Genomic DNA, 21,170 nt, shown 5'->3' with positions numbered 1-21,170 from the left:
ACATTTTATTTTTAGCTTTGCTTTAAAGTTCTTGTTTTGTGATTTGTACATTCGTGAGTTAAAATAAAGTTGAACTGAAGGTCGTCTCTTCTTTAAACATGTTTGAGGGAAATATTCCTGATATCCAATAGTTTTGTGTCTTTTTATGATTTTCAGCTGAGTTAACAGTCATTAAAGTGAAAACAGGATTTCATGATGAAGCTGGCACCGTCTTTTTTTTTTTTTTTTAATCTTCAACGCTCTGCTGGTCTCGCACGACACTGCCCGCAGTCACACGATCCTCTCCTCCGGAGAGGAGGAAGCTGGGAGGCTCATCTTCCCAGCTCCAGCTCAGCTGGTCACTCACAGAGTCCGTTCCAAGACTCCAGCCGCGCGTAATCATGAAGGTCCGACCTGCGCAGACAGGCGGGCAGAGACGGTCTGCGACGAACGGTGGAAGCGATTTTAAAAAACATTTTACGTGTAAAAAAAAAAAAAAATCATTTTTAAATCGCTTCAGCATTTTTTTAAAACATTTTTTGTATAAAAACAAAATATTATTTTATTTAAAAATCGCTTCCAGCGTCCGTCCCAGACTGTCCAGTCCGCCTGACTGCCGGGCGGGATCGGGATTCAGCCTTCATGATTACGCGCGGCCGGGGTCTCGCAACGGCCATCTGCGAGTCCCCATCTCCAGATTCGCAGTGACCTGCGGAGCTCTGAGCACACAAGGCTGGTATCTGGAACCCGAGCCTCCGAGTCGGCACATCGAAGGTTCTTCCGCGGTGACCAGCTGAACTTGGAGCCGGGGAGATGACGCCCTGCCCGGTCTGGCGCTCCGAGGCTCCGGAGGGAGGATCGGGTTACACCAGCAGAGCTCCATCCAGCTTGCTCTGAATTATGTTGTCGGCCACCAAGCACAAAAAATGCCAGCACATCAACATTAGACCAAGATGTTGTCAGTATTGTTTTTAAAATCTTTAAAATAAGTCCAGCCGCTGCTCCAGTCCGAGAAATTGCAAATGGCGGATTATTGTTTTGAAACGTTTCTGAAGGATCCAGCGACTCCGCCCCCGACCAATCGGTGACCGACAGTGTACTGACGTCACGTTTTTGTACCTCTTCGTACCGGTTAGAACCACAGAGCCAAGGGTACTGAAAATAGTAACAGGTGCTAAGTACCGGTACTAATGGAAAAGCCTCAGAACCGGGCCAAGTAGGGTCGAGTCGGCCCGTACCGGTACTAATGGAAAAGGGGCATAAATGAGTCTTCGAGGCTCAATGGGAACTAAGCTGTATAAATAAAATATATAATAATAATAATAATAATAATAATAATAATAATCTAAGATATTAGCTAAACAATATGCTAAAAGACCTAAAATATACGCTAAACACTAATAATATAAAATAATACGGTTTATTAAACAACAGCCCGAACATGAGTCTGTAGTGAGTATGGTAGATGGGTATGAAAACAACAGCATAAAGGCAAGAGATCAGCAGCATAGATAATCAGCAGCACAGATAAAGTGACATACCACCAATTAAAGTGGCATTACAGTGATTATATTATATAGTATGGTATAGTATAGTATTATAGTATATTTGTGTTACGGAGAGAAAGAGAGGCTTACTTGCAGAGGACGAGGGTAAAATAGTGTTCAGCTTCTTCTGTGTGTCCCAGGTGTTTAAGACAGAGACCCTTCAAGAGGCTCAACAGACACTGATCATCTATGGTGAACTCTGACCCTGACAAACAAAGAGAACCGAACGGACAAAACGGATCACTTTTTGAGTTATTTAAAAATCTATAAAACATCAAACACATTTTAAACCAACTTTTAACGGTTGCTTTTAAAAGGAGACAGATTTTGTAAATAGGTTCTTTTTGTTTTTTTTCTTACTTGGAAGGCTTTCAAGTTTAGCCTGCGCTTCATCTAGGGTTTCCAGCATGCCCTCGGTTAGGTCTTTGTGTTTACCAATGACTGTGTAACCGTTCCAGATGTACATCATCTCCTAGACACCAAGCAAACACAGAAATCATTGACAGTGCGCAGGGAGTCATTATCTACTGCTGTAGGTAAGCATTTTCTCTGTGCGTCAGCTCAAGTCACAATTAATTCTTAAAATATTCTGCAAACTGTTGTGAAACTCAAGCATTGCAGTCATAAATCAATCAGCACATCAAAGCTTTATTATATTGTTATTTGAACAATCTTAGTTGTAACAAACCATAAACCATACTGTAATGCAGTACTGTAAACTGAGGTAAATTAAGAAATGCTGCGAGTAACTTTGTATTGCACACAAACGATGTCCAGAACTGACCAGTGGAGGGGCAGAAAGAGGAACTGGTTTCTCTGCAAAGTAGCGGCGGGCTTTTCTTATTGCAAACTTCTCAGTTGGTAAAGATTTTCCTGCTATTTTCTGCTTCAGTCCAGGGACCTGCCTGAAACATGATGCAACAAACATAAATCATAGCGTCATGGTGAAAATAGATGTTGCAAAGGTTTCATGTAAAAACAAGATAATCTTGTGTTTTTTCCCAGAACATAATTTCAAATACAGTGAACATACTCAAAAATTATGTTGATGTGAATACCAAAATGATCAATAAATTGTTAAATAAAAAAAAAATAAAAAAAAGGATATAAGTTGAGCTGGACACATTTTCTGTCTACATTTCCTTTTTTTATACCAAAAAAAAAAACACACACACAAAAAAAAAAACATTCTTTCACCCAACCAAAAGCCATTTTTCTTTGTGTGTTTTTTCCATTTTTGGGAGTCCAGCATGAACAGTACTCAGTAACACCACTTCAGCAACCATATTTTCCAGTCCTGTTTTGAATTTAAAATAGTATTCAAGTGCTTAGATTCTTTAAGATTTAACAATCAGAAGGTGTTTCCTTTTCATGAAAGACTGAATCATTTAAAGCACACCCACATGTTCATCAGTCTGTGGGTTCCATTTTAAATCTGTCAAAATGACTTGTTTCCTAAACCCTAACCAATAAATTAGGCTTATTCGGCAGATCTTTCTACAACGTCCTGATGCTGACCTTTGAAGTAAAGATGGAAGGAGAATTTTCTTCCAGGTCATATTTGTGCAGGTTTTGCTACACATCAAAGCCATACCTCAGAGGTTCATACCTTTTTCCTCAAGATATACTGCAGTTACTGACTTAGCCATTTTGGTAAATCTAAAATTAGTTCTGTTCAATATTATTATTCTTAGCTTGCTAAACTGAACTTGACTTCCACATTTCCTGATAAGTCATTTACTAACTGCACCATAAAAATGTTAATCCAGCCATAAAAATGTTAATCCAGCCATACAATTTTTGTTTCTCGCTTCGTCTTTTTCCACCTGTTGGGCGTTTATGACTCTTTAGCAGATGCCAGACAAACAAACCGTACACCTGACAAGCTAATAAAATCTGAAACCTTGAGTTTCATTTGTGACTTTAAGCCTTTTGGCTATCAGTTCATGTTCTAGTTTCCCAGCCATTCACAATAACAATTTTGTTTGCAACATTTACACAGCGATTCAAAGATGAGTAAGAGTGAGTTATCTTATTTTCACATTATTGTCAGTAATTTAAGCAGCATCTGAGTTCGTACCTGAACAGAGTCAGTGAAGTCTCCCCAAAGGTTAGACAGTCATCCTCAGTCAACATGCTGAGATAGGCTGCTTTCATGTATGCGTAAGTGGCCTGAGGGGGAAAAAAATATGCTTACACATGCAATTTCATCCTACCTTTAAATAAAAAGGGCTACATCTTAACAGAGGCATTCTTTTATCTTAAAATCTGTTTGAAGTCAGAAGTTGCCTGTTTAAAAACTTTTTTACTTACATGGAACTGACTAAATTAAAACACATTCAAATTTTGTTCTTTTCATAACATATTTACTATATTTGCGGGTGTATAAGTCGCACATTTTTGCAAGTCCTGCGACTTATACACCGAAGCGACTAATATACGTTTTTTCCCCCCATATTGATAACCCAACTTTTGGCTGAGATCTGACGAGTTCATTCATTTTGACATGAAAAATATTAAACATTACCATTTGCAGCCGCTAGAGGACCCTCGAGTAATATGGCAAGCCAAGTGTCTCATTAAAAGGTAAAAGTGGCTATTAATGAGACACTTGGCTTGCCATAGCAGCTACCTTCGTCTCGCTCCGGAACTCCTGGAGCAAACGTCAAATCAGCTGCATTTCGCCGTGGCGCCCAGGCAAAATGCAGCAGATTTGACCATTAAAGTTCATTTATTAAGGAAAAGTTCAACTAAGACACACCTTTACTATAACACTGAGCAAACAAATAATGGTTTTTAAGTGTTAATCTTGTTAAATTCTTGTTAAAGTCCTCCATTGCATGCTCTCGCAGTCGCCATTTGGCAGCCAATCGATTTTTGGCACAACACCGGCCCAGGTTTCCAGGTGGTCAGCGGTGACGCATAACAAACGCGACACGTCAGCGAATAATAGAGGATACTTATATGGTAAGGCGACTTATTTATGTTTTTTTCTCCCAATTTATTAGACATATTTGGACTGATGCAACTTATACGGAAGTGTGATGTGCGGCGGCAAGTACGGTATATCTGACAGTTTGGTGTCCCACCTTGGACCATGAGTTCTCCTTGCTTAGCAGATCTGCATAGAAATAGGCCATCTTCCAGCGCCTCTGGTATGTGAAGCACCACATCAGTTCCCAGTAGCACATGTGGTGAAACTGGTTCCACTGCTGCTGAGCCTCACAGCACTCCTCAAATAGCTTGATAGCCTACAACAGAAGTCATGTTTTAATGAGTCGATGTCATGCTAAATTAATCTTTAAATCATTCTGCGACAACAAGTTGAGTTCAAAATAAAAGTTGTGCAGGACTGAAAGCTTAAAGTGTCCAAACACATCCATTATAAGAAATTTGACCTTTTTTTAACTTGTAGTTACAATGATAAAAATGCTCTCTCTTTAAAAAAGGGATCTTTGGTATGAAATGGGATCACTGCAGCAGTACAATGATGAGTAATTTTTAGGTGCAGAATACTTACAGCATCCAGGTTGCCTTTGATCTCCTCTATCCGACCAGCAAAGAACAAAAATATGGATCCCTGTAGAAAATTCAACAGATTATATTTGGGAATGTGACACTTTCAATTATAGGTAAATGTGAATAAAAACTAAGCAAACCTTGGGGTATTTTTTTAAGTAAGGCTGCAGAAGATTTTCTGCATCTGCAACATCTCCTTCACCAGTGCCTGCAAATGACATTGACAGCAAAATAAACAAAAATGTTTGACTTCTTATACATCTTTGCAGATGCATGGAAATCCATGCATATCGTAGCTCACCTAGTATGAAGCTCATGAATGTGTGATAACAGAGCAGCAGCATGTTACACAGGAACGACCTGAAAGTGCTTTCTGCAGAGCCTTCCTGCAGCTGCTGAAGACCAAACTCCTACATGTGCACACACAAATCACAAACACAGACAAAAACATTTAACAAAGAGGATCATTTGGTAGAAGAAGCAAAAAACCCACACAAACAAAGACTTGGATTCCTCTGTAGAGTTTTAAACTAAGATTCTCCTTTGATGAGGGGCGATGAAAATTGTAGATACTTTTAGTAAAATTTTATAAATGATAAAATATTCCAGGTGCTTAACTGACCTGCCTGCAGTCCAGACTGTTTACTAAATGAAAACAATGAAACATCAACAATTGAAAAATCCAGCAAAGACCCAGGAATTTTGAACAGCTAGAACACCACATCAGACAAGGGGACAACATTCCCCTCCAAATACGCCAGAAACTGGTCTAGACTAATTTCCACCCCCAAAAATGTACAATTTCATAGTTTATTTATTTATTAACCTTTATTTAACCAGGCAAATCCCACTGAGATCACAGATCTCTTTTGCAAGGGAGGCCTGGGCCTGAAGGCAGTCTAACATGCATGTTTTTGATCTGTGGGAGGAAACCGGAGTACCCGGAGAAAACCCACGCAAGCACGAGACGAACATGCAAACTCCACACAGAGACCTCAGGTCCAACTGGGGATTGAACCCAGGACCTTCTTGCTGTGAGGCAACAGTGCTAACCACTGAGCCGTCGTGCTGCCATTCAAACATTTGATTTGTTTACGGTGTTCCATTGTGAATAAAACATGGGTTTATCACTGCATTTGTTTTTTATTTACACTTTATATACATCATCCCAACTTTGTCAGAATTTGCGTTTTGTTAAAAATCGAGTAAAATAAATGTAAAACTTGAGTTTCACTTTTAGCCATGGTTTTGCACAAAGCAGAAGCATAATTCAGAACCGCAAAAATACACAGAGAAATTGTACAGTTGTACAGTCAGGACAAAAGTTTCAGTCTGCTTGAAGTTGTTTGTTTCATGTTTTCACTAAATGTATCAGGGTCTTCAATGTCATATCAGTAGTAGTGTAAAGAATTTCACTATAAGTAACAGACGCTTTGACTCGTAAATTAGTGGCCATACATTTTATTACCCATTTTTTAGACTAATAAAAACAAACAGGAGGATACATTGCACTTACAAGAGAGCAGAAAGTTTCACCTCCTTTGAAAATATCTAAAACAGATGCTGTATGTTTATCTGCCTTCAGTACGACTCACCTTGTTACCAGAGAACCCAACAAACTCGAGCAGTTTGAGCGTCCTTGTGGGCAGCATGGAAATCATCTGCAGGAAGTAGACAAGCAGAGGAAATGAGAAGACAACCTTTTCCTGAACAATACAATTAAATTTAATTTCTAGCAGTGTAGGCATGGCAAAATGATACATGCACACACACAGTTTTCTGCATTTTAAACTTTGTTTTATGCTTGTAGTACATTTAATTACAATTTATAAATGTGTCTCCTTTCAGAATACCACTTACTAGATTAAAGGCTCCAACTCCCAGTTTAACACCGCCCTCAAAATGACCATGATTATCACCATGAGTGTATCCAGACGACTGGAGAACGCTGTGAAGCTCTCTGTGTAGAGGAGTATATCAAAGAGATGAGGAAGGAGAGCTTAAAACAAGACGCAGGAAACACACACCTTGGTGTTAATGTGTCAGGGATTCTCACTTGTACGTCTGGTAGCTATTTCTCACTTTGATTCCCCCCTTGATGAAACTGATCATGTTTTCATCCTGAACCAGAAAAATTAGAAAAAAGTGATTAAAACAATGGTCAAAAATCAGTGGCAGACTGCAATGTTCCCTGGCTGCTGACCTGAAGAAAGGTGAGTGCTGCCCTCTGCAGGAGGCACTCAGCATAGCAAACCTCAGCATGCAGCTCCTCTGAGGTAGAAAAGATTACGTCATACACACAAATGCAAACTAATAATACACCTCTCACAGGTGCCACACACAAAACATGACCCATTAAACTTGTTCTATCTACACACCTTCTGTGAAGTTTTTAGAGAAGCTCGATTTCTTCCTGTGCCTGACGAAAAAAGCAAGAAAAAACCTGTAATTGTTGCACTGTCCTTCATTTTTTTTTCTCTAATTTCACTTCCCTGCAAGCTGTGACTCGGCTTCATTCAGAAGAACAGGATGCTGACACACAATGCAGAATGTGTAATACATTTTCTACCAGCCCCAACAATGTTAACGTGGAAAATTGCAGCTTTATGGTCATTTTCAGAGTCAGGGTGGGCTGATAGGATGTTGTTTTTCTATTCTCACATGGCTTTGAGACCAATTATGACTAATTACAACTTGTTTTGTAAGTTGTTCTGCAAATGAGTCAGAACAATCTTAGCATGTCCCTTTAGTTTTTAGTCTAATAAAGTGGATGCAGGGATTATAGGAGGCAGCAACACACATCTGAATGTTTCCATTTGCCTTACTATCCTGTTTGAAAAGATCAGGCCTCAAAAACTGGCCTTCTTTTAAAAATGATCCGACCACCCATTTATTCTGAGACAGTTGTCATCTAGGCTACTGACTCAGCACGAGATGTACAAAAAAAAAACAAAAAAACTCACTGTCATCATTACACATTTGTTTTGTTTACAATATTTTACTCTACTGTGGGAATGGCTCACCGCTGACAAAGAGCCTGTGCCTCCTTCATGGTGCTTCCTGCAGTCAAAATGTGCTGGGGGTCAAAGGTCATCATGGCCTTCATTTCTAAAATAGTGGCATATGTCAGAGCGTGGTACATGCTGTCTTTGGACCTGAAAAATAAAACAAAATGGTAAAATTAATTGTTATAAGGCCTATTGTTTCAGCTGGAGTACATATAAGGTAAAGGCCTAGAACGCCTCAAAGGAATGCATATCGCCCACCATTTACTCCAGAGTTGTAGACATCTAGACTTAGACTGACTCAGTTGAAGATGCATATGGATGTTTATTGATTATTTTGTACAAGTTTATTGATTATTTTGTGCAAGTTTTATTGCAATCTGTCCAATGTGTCATGAAAAATTTTGCTAACAGACAGGTACTTTCCAAAAGTTAAAGCTAACATTTTAAACAAAAATCTTGTGCATTTTCTAGCACTTGAAGTATGTGTTGTGAATGACTCTCAGCTACAACAACACATAATTTTACCACAATGGTTGTAAAATTCACTGAATTATGGTATTTTTTGTGTTTTCCAAGGTCAATAGACTGGAGTGGCCATTTTAGATTGGGTTGGCTCCAAAAGTTAATCTGTTGTACAGGTACAAACATTTAGTAGGTACTAAAGTTTTATTAAACACCATCCAATGATTCATGAGATATTTTAATAACAGGTACTTACAAACTTTCACACACACAAACTTTTTTGCCCACTTTTATAAGGCAGTTAATAAAAGTACCAGTATAATGAAAGAAGAAAAAGGTCCAACTTGTCCCATTGAAGACTACTTCTTCATCTTCTTCTTTCGGCTTTTCCCTCTTCAGGGGTCGCCACAGTGAGTCATCCTCCTCCATCTCACTCTGTCCGCTGTATCACTCGAATGCAGTCCTCACTCAAACTACCTCCATGTTCTCTCTAACTGCATCCATATATCTCCTCTGTCTTTTTCCTGGCAGCTGCATTTCTAACGTCCTTCTACCAATATACCCACTGTCCATCATCTGTACATGTCCAAACCATCTCAGAGTGGCCTCTCTAACTTGATCTCCCAGTTGTGCAACCTGTGCTGTACCTCTGATGATCTCATTCCTAACCTCGTTACTCCTAAGGAGAACCTAAACATCTTAATTTCTGCTACTTCCAGTTCTTTCTCCCGTTTTTTTTTTGTCCATCACCATAAAACACAGCTGGTCTCACCACTGTCTTGTAAACTTTTCCTTTGACCTTTGCTGCCACCCTGTTGTCACAAATCTCTTGAAACTTTTCTCCATCCACTCCATCCTGCCTGGACTCTCATTTTCACCGCTTTACCACACTTCCCATGTTCCTGGACAGTGGACCCCAAGTTCTTTTAGTCCTGCACCTTTGTGACCTCTGCTCCTTTAAGCCTCACTGTTTCATCAGCCTCCCTCTCATTCACACACATGTACTCTGTCTTACTACCGCTGATTTTCATTCCTCTACTTTCAAGTGCATACATCCACCTCTCCAAGTTCTCTTCCACCCGTTCCCTGCTTTCACCACAGATCACAATGTCAAACAAACCCATATATATATAAAAACAAACACACACACACACACACACACACACACCTGCTTTTCCATCTTTGTGGAGACTTTGCATTGACTTCCATTCATTTCTATAGCCTAACCCTGTCCCTTACCCTAAACCTAACATTACAAGTACATACCTAACCCTAACCGATCCACAATTCACACCTTAGTTCTAAACCTAACCCTAACACATCAACGAGACTTATACTTATTGAGGCCAGGCTTTGGTCCCCACAAGGAGCATTTGGCCCTCACAATGTAGGATGTTTTAGAAAATTGGTCCCCACAATAAAACATTATACCCCCCCCCCCCCCACCACCACCACCACCACACACACACACACACACACACACACACACACACACTTGGTAAACCAAACAATTTTTTAGAACAAAATTTTTTTTAAATTACATGTTAAATGAACAACTCTGCACCAAAGTTACATCAATGGTTTAAAGGATGAAAGTGTTCATGTTTAAGTGAGAGCTGATTGTTTACACATTAAAAACACGTGATAGAAATGGGCACGTTTTGTTAACAGACAGTCAGAGGTGTGCAGAGAGGAATGCTGTCATTCTGCTCAGTTTACCGCTGTTAACCACAGATGTGACTCACCTGCTCAAACCGGTCATCTCTCTCATACATAAACTATCATTTGAATTTTTTTTTTTAAGTACTTATCACAACAACGTGAAGAACGGTTTAAATAAAATAAAAACATTAAGAAAGAACACAAAGTTTGTTTTCTCAGTCATCCAGGTATATAACAACAAAAAAGGTTGAATCATGTCATCTGGACTTCGTTTTTTTGTTAAAAAGAAAGTTTTTATTTGTTTTTATTAAGAAAGAAACAAATTCTGCACAATTTATTAAATTTAAAAATTAAATCCAAATTTTGAAGCATAATTTGCGCATGTCTGCTGACTATAATATGCATTTATGCATTTACAAGCGTTTTTTTCTGGTGACACACACCGTTTTGGAAAACAGCCACAGCGACTTAAAATAGGTCAATGTACAATGACAACATCCAAGACGTCTGAAATGAGAAGTCTGAAAATTTGAGGTTTGTGTGCTAATAATTGAGTAAAGTATACAAATAACAATGTTTTGTTTACATCAAGTGTGACATATTACTGCAGTTAATGGTTGAACCCATGAGCTGGCTGATCAAAGGAGACTCCAAGGTAAAGTAAGTAAAAATATTGATTTAAAAAAACAAAAAACAAAGCAGAGCTGACAGGACAGCTAAAAATACTTTTTAAGGAGAGGACAAGCGGATCAGACACAGAACATGTAGCCATGGAAGGATAATGCCCGGACAAAGGAGGAGTGAATAGACGCAGACTTTATACAGGACACTGAGGAGACAAAATGAGAAACACCTGGAATGATAACAATTAGACACAGGTGAGACAGGAGCTGACACAAGGAGGAAAAACAGGAGTGCTGGAGAACAAGACAGAAACCCCACATAACCCCTGCCTCCTCATGGGATGGCACCTGACATCCTCAAAGAAAAACCCCACACAACTTGGGTGGGAGGAGGGAGGAAAGAGGGCACAAAGTGAAACACAAGGACAAAGAAACAAAAACATTGGCAAGTAGGAACCTGGGAAACACAAAGGAAAAAGCACCAATCCCCAAGAGTTCAGGTCGACTGCCAGGAGACCATCCAGAGCGGAACAGACACCCAGATGGATGGCTGGGAGACCATCCAGAATGAGGCAAGAGTTCTGATGGGCAACAGTCTATTTTTGGGCATGAGTGGCATCCACCTAGAACCTCTCCAACTCATGCTGAAGAGAGGTGAGGAAACCAACCGGGAGGCAGTGGAGGTAGGTGGAGAAGCCACTAGAGAGACTGCAGCAGCAGGTGAAGAGACCAATGGGAGATTGCGACAGCAGGCAGAGAGACCACTGAGAGACTGCGGCTGCAGGTGAACCAGCGATGAGAGCTGCAGCCAGCGGCGAGTCCAACGAGGGGGCTGCAGCTGGCATAGAGACCCGAGAGTCTGCAACGACCAGGGATGCTACAGCACAGACGTCATCATTTCCGACACCCATGAAGAACCACGGAGGAAAAGGGCCACCACTTTCGACACCCAAAGAGAGGCACGAAGGAAAAAAGGGTCAGCATTTCCAACACCCAGGGAGAGGCACAGAGGAAAAGGGTCATCATCCTTGACACCTACGGAGAGGCACAGAAGAAAAAGGTCATCATCCCAGACACCCATGGAAAGGCATGGAGGAAAAGGATCATCATCCCGACATCCACAGAGAGGCACAGAGGAACAGGGTCATTGTCCCAGATGCTCATGGAGACACGGGAGCGTGGTCGTCGTCTCCGACGCCCATGGAGACACAGGAGTGTAGGCCATCATCCCAGATGCGCACAGAGACACAAGAGTGTAGGCCATCATCCTTAATGCCCACGGAGACATAGGAATGTCATTCGTTGTCCCCGACACCCATGGAGATACAGGGTGATGAAGTGTCATGGCCGGACCCCGTGGAGACACAGAAAAGTGGGTTCAGCTGCTTCTTTGGCTCAGCAGGACTCAGCTTAATGGACTCGACTGCTTCTTTGGCTGAACAGGACTCCGCTGATCGGGACCTGGCTGCCTCCTCGGCTGAATAGGACTTGGCTGCTTCTTTGGCTCAACTGGACTCGGCTGATCAGGCCTCGGCTGCTTCTTCGGTTGAACAGACTCGGCTGATCCGTCAGAGCGTGAGCTCAGCTGTTCCTCCAACGAGCAAGAGCATGACTGCTCTCCCGGTGGCAAGGGTTCAACTGCCCCCGCCTGCGAAAATCTCCAACGCTCCCCAGCTGTATCTGGGAAGACTTGGGTGGAGAGAGGAGCTGGAGGTCAGCAGGTTTGGTCCAGTACTGCCATCAGCCCCTCTTGCGGCACCGGTGTGAGCTAGGACCAGGGTCAAACCAGAGCTCATCATCTGGCTCTGGATCCTCCTCCGGTGACCACTTGTGGAACTCAGGAGGCAAGCAGCGTGGCAGAGGGTAGCAATGTGGTGGACGAGGAGCAAGGAGTGGAACTGAACAAGCCAGCTTGAAAGCTAGGCGGGTTCCCCTGAACTGAGCCTTCCTCCTCTCTTCTTCCTCCACCAAGATGGGTGAGGGCAGTATATCCACCACTTGGCTATGTCGTCTTCGGGCAGGCCCGGACTCTTCCATCTAGAAACTGCCCCATCAGATGACGGACTTTGCCTCCTCTCTCTCCCTTTTCTCCTTGTCCCGCTGGGCAGTTTAGTCTGCTTCGCGGGCCAAGAACTCGAAAATGGAAATCATCCTACTGCTGGGTTCAGTTTGTTCTGGGCATGCTGACATAATTCTGCTTTAATGGTTGAACCCAAGTGCTGGCTGATCACAGGAGACTCCAAGGTAAAGTATGTAAAAATATATTAAATACAATAAAGAAGAGCTGACTAGAAAACCAAAAAAAAACAACTTTTTAAAGGAGATGACAAGTGGAGTAGACACAGAAAGTGTAGCCACAGAAGGATAATGCCTGGACAAAGGAGTGAAAAGACAAACTTTATACAGGACACTGACAAGACAGAATGAAAAGCACCTGGGGTGATAATAATTAGACACAGGTGAGACAGGAGCTGAGTGCAGGAGAACAAGATAGAAACCCCACAAAGTACCTGACCACATTTTAGAATTGCATAGAAAACAACCAGAGTATTTTTTCCCCCCAACAGCATTTAATTTAGCTTTTTTTTAATGTTTGATTTCAAAGTTTGCAATGTGTGCCTTTAACTGAGCACAAGATTATGCACAGCTTCTGAATTATTATTAATTATTTTTGGCTTTAGATTACCAAAAGCCAAACAAGAAGCATGACAATCAGGAAGTTAAAAACAACAGCTGCTGAGAAAAGGTGGAGTGGCAGAGAGAGATTTGCATGCATGACCTTTCCATTGTTGTCAGCAGGTTTATTCAAGCATGACATCAAACTGTGAATCTTCTAAAATGATGCTGTAGATTTAATTCATTGCAATAACTGGATTCAAATTTGTGTTATTTTTGTCACGTGATTCAAGAGAGGAGCTGAGATCTAATTTCTACAAATCACTTAAATGCAGACACCTTCAACTTAACTCTGCAATACAACAAAGAACAAAGTGAAGCAACAGAAAGAGAATCATTACATGCAAAACCGTTAATTTCTGACTAAATGCACCGGACTTATATTGTAAATGGAAACATGGTGAATAACTTTCGACCGACACTGGAAATTTGAATAATAAGGTTGTTTTAGTATCACTGTGCTAACCCTCTAAAACCAACTGTGCTGAAAAGACTCTGACCTCCTTGGATGACACCAATGACAATACTGTGATACATAACATAACATACTATAATAAAATCAGATTGTATTTGTCTTGTCAAGTAGAGAGTTTATGGAGCACCAACAGCCTTGATTCTTGAGAAATTAAAGCTAGTAGTTGATGTAGACAGGAAAAAGAGACCAACAAAGCATCAGTAATGATTGAGCTGAAAGAAGTGCCTTAAAAACTATATATATATTTTTTTAAATAGATGTACACAAACACTGACGATATCGATGAAAATATAGAATAAACACCAGCTTCAACTCTGTTGTTCCGCTCTTTGTACAGTAACGTTAAGAGCCGACATGGTGAAGCTAGCTAGTTAATTAGCTGGGCTATTGGTGAGGCTTGACCAGAAGTTTCAACCATAATTAATGCAAAGTATCATGGGTAGTAGGAATAAGACAGGTAAAATTCACTAAGAGATGTGCTAGCTGTTACTTTAAAACCGATTTACCCTAAAAAGAGTGATGGGCGATATCTCAAATAGACAATCAGGGACTGTTTGAGATTTTCACAAAATTTTCCTCAAAAACAGTTTTTTGTAAGAAGGGAAAAAGTTTAGGGGAATTCTACTCTCGACCATCATACAGCTGACTGACAACTCCTACGCAGAATAGGGGAATTACTCTATGTAACACGCAGTCAAAGAAAACCCACATTTTTCACGGTTTGACCAAAATAGCCATAAGTCATTTCTCAACGTATGATGAATTTAGTCTAAAACTTGTTCATAAAAAGACTTTTAACAGTGAAGGAAGGAAACGCCAGCGAAGAAGCAAACTGAAAGTAAACACAGACCAAAATACAGTCCTCTGCTGGTGTTTTACATCATCACGCACACAAAGCAACAACACTCTGCACAGTATGACATCACATTACAAGTTTAAGGCTACAGACCATAGGCCTATGCAAAAAGCTTTTATTGAAGTAAAAACTAAGAAACTCTGAGCAAGGTTGAATATGTCAAGAAGTTTGGTATATATATAAAAAAACCAAGACATAGGAATTGTCAAAAAAAAAACAAAAAACCTACAATTTATTTAACTTAACTCTTGTAGTCTACCTACAAATTTATTAAATATGAAAATGCCAAAAGTAAAGAAGGCAGTGAATACTTCATAATTTACATACATGTTAATATTTTACTTTTGAGATAAAGAAGACAGTTTGGTTTGACTTTAAGATCATATCCTTTTTAATCTGTAAAAAAAAAAATTGAGGGTGGGGTAGGTGAAACACTCACACTTGCCCCCACCCTCATTCGCCCCACTCTGGGCCCATGAGCAAGGCCCTTAACCCTCACCATGTGCTCCCTAAACAGGTCTCTCTTGAAAATGAGTTCCCGTGGCTCAATGAGACTACCTGGATAAATAAAGGCTAAAAGAAAAATGAAAAATAAAATTCTGAAATTCACCTTAATATGCATGGTCAACTCAATCAATGCATAAAAGAGCATAACTTTTACTAAAGATGCTCTCAGGGAAAGCAACAGGCAGGAATCTTAGTAAGAAAATTAGGAAACAGAGCACTCAAGTAAGGCTGAACAATTAATTGCATTTGTGATAATATCGCGATATGATTAAAAAAAGAGATTTTCTTAATTGCAAAGGCTGAAATTTGATTGGTCACGTGATCTGATTACATGACTTGCAAGTGAGTGGAGCAGAGCAGAGCAGGGAGCTGGAGAAGTCAACACTGTGGTTTAACTGGTTGCACAACGGCGTCAGGCTCGACAGAAGCGGACCCATCTGAAAGTTTGGTACCAAAGAGGAGCAGCACGTCCATTGTTTGGAATTATTTTGGCTATTAAAAAGAAGACGATGCACAACGACATGTATTGTGCAGAACCTGCCTTGTTGCTGTTGATACCTCTCGAGGTAACACCACAAATCTTTATCAACACTCAACAAAACACCGCAAAGCCATTTACGATAGATGCACGGCTAGAATGCCAACGACCAGTGCTTCAACTTCAAGTAAGCAAAGTACCAGCCGACAGGGATCACTGACCGAACTGTTTGAAGATATTACTCTGTATAAACATAACTTGAAACGGCACGTGGAAATAACTCGAGCAATAACAGAGTTCATAGCGAAAGACATGATGGCCATTAATATAGTATCCAAGCCTGGGTTTACAGCTTTGGCAAACACAATGAATAAGTGGTACAGAATGCCCTCGTGCACACATTTTAGCCAAGTTGCTATCCCGGAGCTACACAAAAAATGCAGAAACAGAGTTGCATTGAAGCTGAAAACAAAGAGTTTTTTTGCAACTGAAACAGATTGATTTATTGCTTGTGTTCATTGAAAAATACATGAGAAGAAGGTAATGAAAAATAATAGCATATTAAAATGGCAATCGCAATATTGAGGTAAAAACTCGCCATTAGAATATTTTCCAAAATCGTTCAGCCCTAGTTGCAAGCAAGTTAAAATATCAAGTACAAATAAATCCCAACACAAATAAGGATAAAACTATAATGTTGCCAGAAAGGAAGCTACCCAGCAACAAAGTATTTCTGCTCTGTGGAAACAGGTCTATAAAAATGTTTGAGTAAAAACATAAAATAAACGATTAATGTCACACTAAATGCTGGCTCATTAAAATAAAACAAACTATATCTGATAATCTACCTTGGTACAAAATGACAAAGATTTTCAAACTATGCGCTTAGCTGGAAAGAAGAATCTGGAGCTAAGGAGTGGCCCACAACCCTCAGAGCAACATGGAGGAAGTATCCGCAGCAGAGTGAGAAAGGTTGTGATAAAAGCCCAGAGAACGAGAGGAATAATGGAGTAACTTGATGACAGCTCGGGAGAACAGAAAGTCAGGCAGGGCGTGACTGTTGGGTAAGAGTGTCATTGTGTTTGTAACTCAAAGCAGAACATTATATACAACCTAACACACACTGCTGTGTGGACACAAGTATCTATTTCTGACCCACGACCCTCAGTAAAATACTGTACAGTTACTAGACCTGTTCCACTTCCATAAAGCGTTGGGAGCCAAACAAATGTGTCCTTAAATAATAAATAAAATCATTTCTAACACTCTTAAAACATCAGATAATTATTTTGAATGTTCAAAAGCCAAAACATTGACAATGTCAAAAGCATAAAATTCCCCCCAGCTCAGTTTAATACAGAACGTAATGGGAAAGAGTGAATTAGCGGAGTTTCATACATATTAAATGTAAGGTCTGAATCAGGGCTGCTCAAACTAATTTGGTTTTAAAATAAACACATGATGGTCTATTAAAAAACTAGCTACAACTTTCAAACTTTTCTCTTTGCTGCCACTTTGAAGCAGGGTTGTTTTATGAAGTCAAAACAACCAAACACCAAGAAATTCTGAGAAATACAGTATATCAAAGTTCATGCTCAGTAATACAGGTAAAAAAAATTAAACAAAGTCCAACAAAGAATCTGGTTCATCAGATTTAATTCAGTTCAGTTTATTTATATAGCGCCAAGTCACAACAGAAGTCGTCTCAGGGCACTGACCAGAAATATTCATATAAACATAAACATTCATATATAAAAATAATAATTTAACATTATTTATCTGAGGAGCAGACTGCTTTGAGGAGTTTAACTCATCACAGAACTCTCATTAGCAGGATTTTGGATTCTGGGCTCGCCTCCAGAATCGGTCCTAAAATGCGGTGCAAATCCAGGCTGAGCAGAGTTGGGGCTGATTAGGAGCAGTGCAAATAAGCTGTATATATATGTGAGTGCTGCTTGTGAGATTGAGTTTGTTGTGACTCCTCGGACTGATGGAAGTCATTTGGATGAACGACAAAACGTCTAAAAAAAAATAATAATAAAAAAAACACGTCCAGATGACCTGACTTAACTTTACTGGATCTGAGAAATATATTAAAGTGTTTTGTCCATTGGTGATGCAAACATTTTGATTTTCACTCATTGTGACACTTCAAGCTTTTTATGTGTCAAATTTGTTATATGATCCGCTAGTGAGGCAGCCACAGACGATTAGTTGTAACTAAACTTTAAAGCGAACAAATGTAGCTCAGCCTTCCCTTTAGATGGACCCAGATTTATAAGAACTGTTTTACATCTGGGTTACTGATGGAGCCTGAACATGTATGTGGACAAACTGGGCTATTCTGGATCCGTTGTGGGCCAAACTGGAGCATCCACCACAGAAAAGCTTCCAGGATGTTAACCAGCCCACTTCTGTAGCCTGGTAGTAGTACAAAAACTAAAACGGTTATTTCTCTCACTTACTTGAAGAAATGCTCAGCAGCCAAAAATAGTATACAAGTCAAAAGGTCAGAGAGCAACTCAGCAGCTGAATGGTTAGAGGTCACTTTGCTTGATTTAACCAGTTTTGTTCACAAACCTGACAATTTAGTTTTAAATACGCTTTTTATTTTATTTTATTTTCTCACTTGCTCTGGAACGAGGCGCACACATTCTCTTCCCTCTCCCTGTTCTCCTTCTGCTTTTTTGCTCTCTGTCTATAGGAGCTACTATTTTTGCACATCTTCCAAAATGAAAACTACTGTTATGGATCTGACCAACTGGACTTTCGACGCAAATGACAAAATCTTTTCAACAAAGCAACAGGGTCCTGGAGAACCCTCAGGTCTGCCCGGAGGACACGTGCAGCTGGATACTGTAATTTCCAAAGTATAAGTTGCAGATTTTTGAATAGATTTGTCAGTCCTGCGGCTTATATGTAGAAGCGACTTATATAGTTTTTTTTTCTTCCCATATTCATAAGGCAATTTTTGACTGACGCTTTAAATTTCGAAGAACTACCACAGCAAATCCTCCCGTGCACGCTTGCTCCACTCAGCTGGTACAGGTGGAGGAATGCTGGAGAGCTAGCCGCGATGGATGGATGGCGCTGCGCCGCCCAGGCGAAATGAAGAGGTTTTGACCATTAAATAAATGCATAATAAACAAAACGGGTCAGCGGTGACGCATAAATGCAACTTATACGTTGAAGCGACTTATATATGTTTTTCCCTCTTCATGATGCTTTTTTGACTAATGCGACTTATACTCCGGAGCAACTTACACATCACAAAATATGGTATGTCTCTGGGGGAAGTGGAATGTGATGTGTCTATCTCTGATGTCGATCGAGAACGCCTAAATTGCATATTGGATTTTTGATAACGGTTTTCCTGTTTTTGGAATTGTCTGGTTCCTGGTTTATCGACATACAAAGAAGACAGCTGCAGCTAATTAGGCCCTCGTCAGGCTGCCTGCTTGTGAAGGTTTGGTTTGTGCTTTGAGGACTCAAAATCAGCTGATTTACGAGCTAAACTGTAAGATGGAAGTGATTTGAGTTGCAGGCCACCTGCGGTTTGGGACTCGCCAGCATGTTGGAACGACCTTGGAGGGGCTCATAAGCACAGTAAAGTAGAATGCACTGTAATCTGGCCATTTCGGATCTTGGAAGTACCAGTAAGACTCAAAACTGACAAGAAAAATAGTCTGCCTGTAAAAATCAACTATTGTGGCTTATCTGAATCTGACTCCCCCGGTTGGCCTAGAAAACAGGCCGACTTATCAAATTTTTCCTGGGAAATGTGTAAACTAAGGAAAAGCTTTGTCTATCACCTTCCCTGGAACTTCTGTGGAGGCTTAATGGACCGCCTTGTCGTCAAATGCATATGTAACGTGCTTATAAAGGTGCTTGCTGGCAGAGGTTTTTGATGTCTTAAATCTTGTCCTGATAGGACAAGGTGTGAAGAGATCTTTTTTGTAATGCTACTATACTCTCCTCATGGCTTTGTCCCTTTTTCTATCTAAAAAATGTATTCTGAAAAGGATAAGAGGCCGCGCTATCATAGCAGCAGCTACGTGCACTCCGCCCATCTTTTGGACGACTGTACGGACATATTCTCGCTGTATTTTGGTACAGTGATAATAAAGCTTATTCTGATTCAGAAAAAAAAAAAAAAAAAGGCAGAACAAAATTATACTGACAATGCAGTGCTCAAGCACAAGGTGGCTTTTCTCTATTTAAACAAATTGATCCTACATAGCAATATGCTTAAGTCAAACCCGAGTTCTGTTTCCATGTACAGCCACAAGAGTTTGAAGCTCAACAAATCAACTAAAGCCATTCTGAGTAGTTTTTACCAATCTTACATGTCAAATGTGCTGCTTCCTGTTTAAAATGTTGCCTTTCTATCACTGAATTCATGTCTGCTTCTGTGCAGAAATCAAAAAATGAGGTTTTTGTGTCATTGGGTTTGTCCACAAACACACAAAGCCAGGTGACATTGGCATCTGTCTGATTCAGGTTGTGTGCTCTTACTTGATTTGGAGGCGAGCCTGCGCCTCCTCAAATTCATTTCTGAGGAACAGATCCAAGGCGGCCATGCAGTCCTCCAGAGCCAGCGACAGGTCGGACCGTGAGCACCTACAGAACCAGAACAAGAAAACAAAAGCTGAAGAATACCATGCTGAAAACGTTTCCCAATAACTTCAATCAATAATTTGAGTTTATATTATGACATTTCACGCTATAAATTAAAAAAAAAAAAAAAAACACACCAAACATTTCAGACCAAACAGGCCCTAAATAAACTTTAAAAAAAAAACGATGCATGTAATCCTACAGCTTCCACCATTAAATATTCATACTATCACGGTTCAGCTACATGTTCCTCCAGTTGGTAATTTTTAACTGTACTTTTAGAGAAAGAACAGAAAAAGGAACAAAACAAAAATGAGGGGCTGTTGCTGTTCACATCATCTCAGTGTGATTCACACGTTGAATCAGAAGAAATAAGGAAAATAACTTAACGCTGTTGGAACAATCACCATTTTCACAAACTTGACGGTACAAGAGCAACTACAACAGCTTCTGTGTCCAACCGCAGTGACAAACTTTAGATTTAGATTCCTGTTTGTCAGGAACTCAGAGGAATAATAAACTCATCTATAAAACACGCACACACCAACACAACACACAGCTCTGTGCTCGGGCTAATAACATGCAGGTGACTGCTGTGTTCACCATATGACCAGACACAAGAAGAGTTTTCTGATACCAGAAACACACACAGTTTGTAGGACTTAGGAGTTAGGACTGTGTATTGACTTCCACTCATTTCCAGATATTTCTGTAGCTTAAACCTGACCCTAAACTCAATCCATACCTTAGTCCTTAAATTA

The 21,170-nt window shown here is 40.2% G+C and overlaps 1 protein-coding gene across 1 annotated transcript in view; it reads right to left on the bottom strand.

The window, feature by feature from the left end:
* ttc39a (tetratricopeptide repeat domain 39A) overlaps nt 1-21,170 on the bottom strand; it is a 35,584-nt gene that overhangs the window by 1,608 nt on the left and 12,806 nt on the right. Inside the window, exons 4-18 of the mRNA XM_037698352.1 lie at nt 20,308-20,412; nt 8,069-8,200; nt 7,424-7,464; nt 7,249-7,316; nt 7,102-7,166; nt 6,906-7,005; nt 6,641-6,706; nt 5,347-5,455; nt 5,186-5,253; nt 5,047-5,106; nt 4,616-4,777; nt 3,607-3,698; nt 2,311-2,431; nt 1,887-1,998; nt 1,617-1,731 (exon numbers count right to left, since the gene is read on the bottom strand). Coding sequence (XP_037554280.1) covers nt 1,617-1,731; nt 1,887-1,998; nt 2,311-2,431; nt 3,607-3,698; nt 4,616-4,777; nt 5,047-5,106; nt 5,186-5,253; nt 5,347-5,455; nt 6,641-6,706; nt 6,906-7,005; nt 7,102-7,166; nt 7,249-7,316; nt 7,424-7,464; nt 8,069-8,200; nt 20,308-20,412 — 1,416 coding nt within the window. The remainder of the gene's footprint in view (nt 1-1,616; nt 1,732-1,886; nt 1,999-2,310; nt 2,432-3,606; nt 3,699-4,615; nt 4,778-5,046; nt 5,107-5,185; nt 5,254-5,346; nt 5,456-6,640; nt 6,707-6,905; nt 7,006-7,101; nt 7,167-7,248; nt 7,317-7,423; nt 7,465-8,068; nt 8,201-20,307; nt 20,413-21,170) is intronic.

The sequence above is a fragment of the Nematolebias whitei genome, chromosome 3 (genome assembly GCF_014905685.2).
Source record: "Nematolebias whitei isolate Nwh7 chromosome 3, NemWhi1, whole genome shotgun sequence".
Classification (NCBI taxonomy): Eukaryota; Metazoa; Chordata; class Actinopteri; order Cyprinodontiformes; family Rivulidae; genus Nematolebias; species Nematolebias whitei.
The sequence above is the reverse complement of the archived record's forward strand: the minus strand, read 5'-3'. Positions and strand labels throughout refer to the sequence as shown.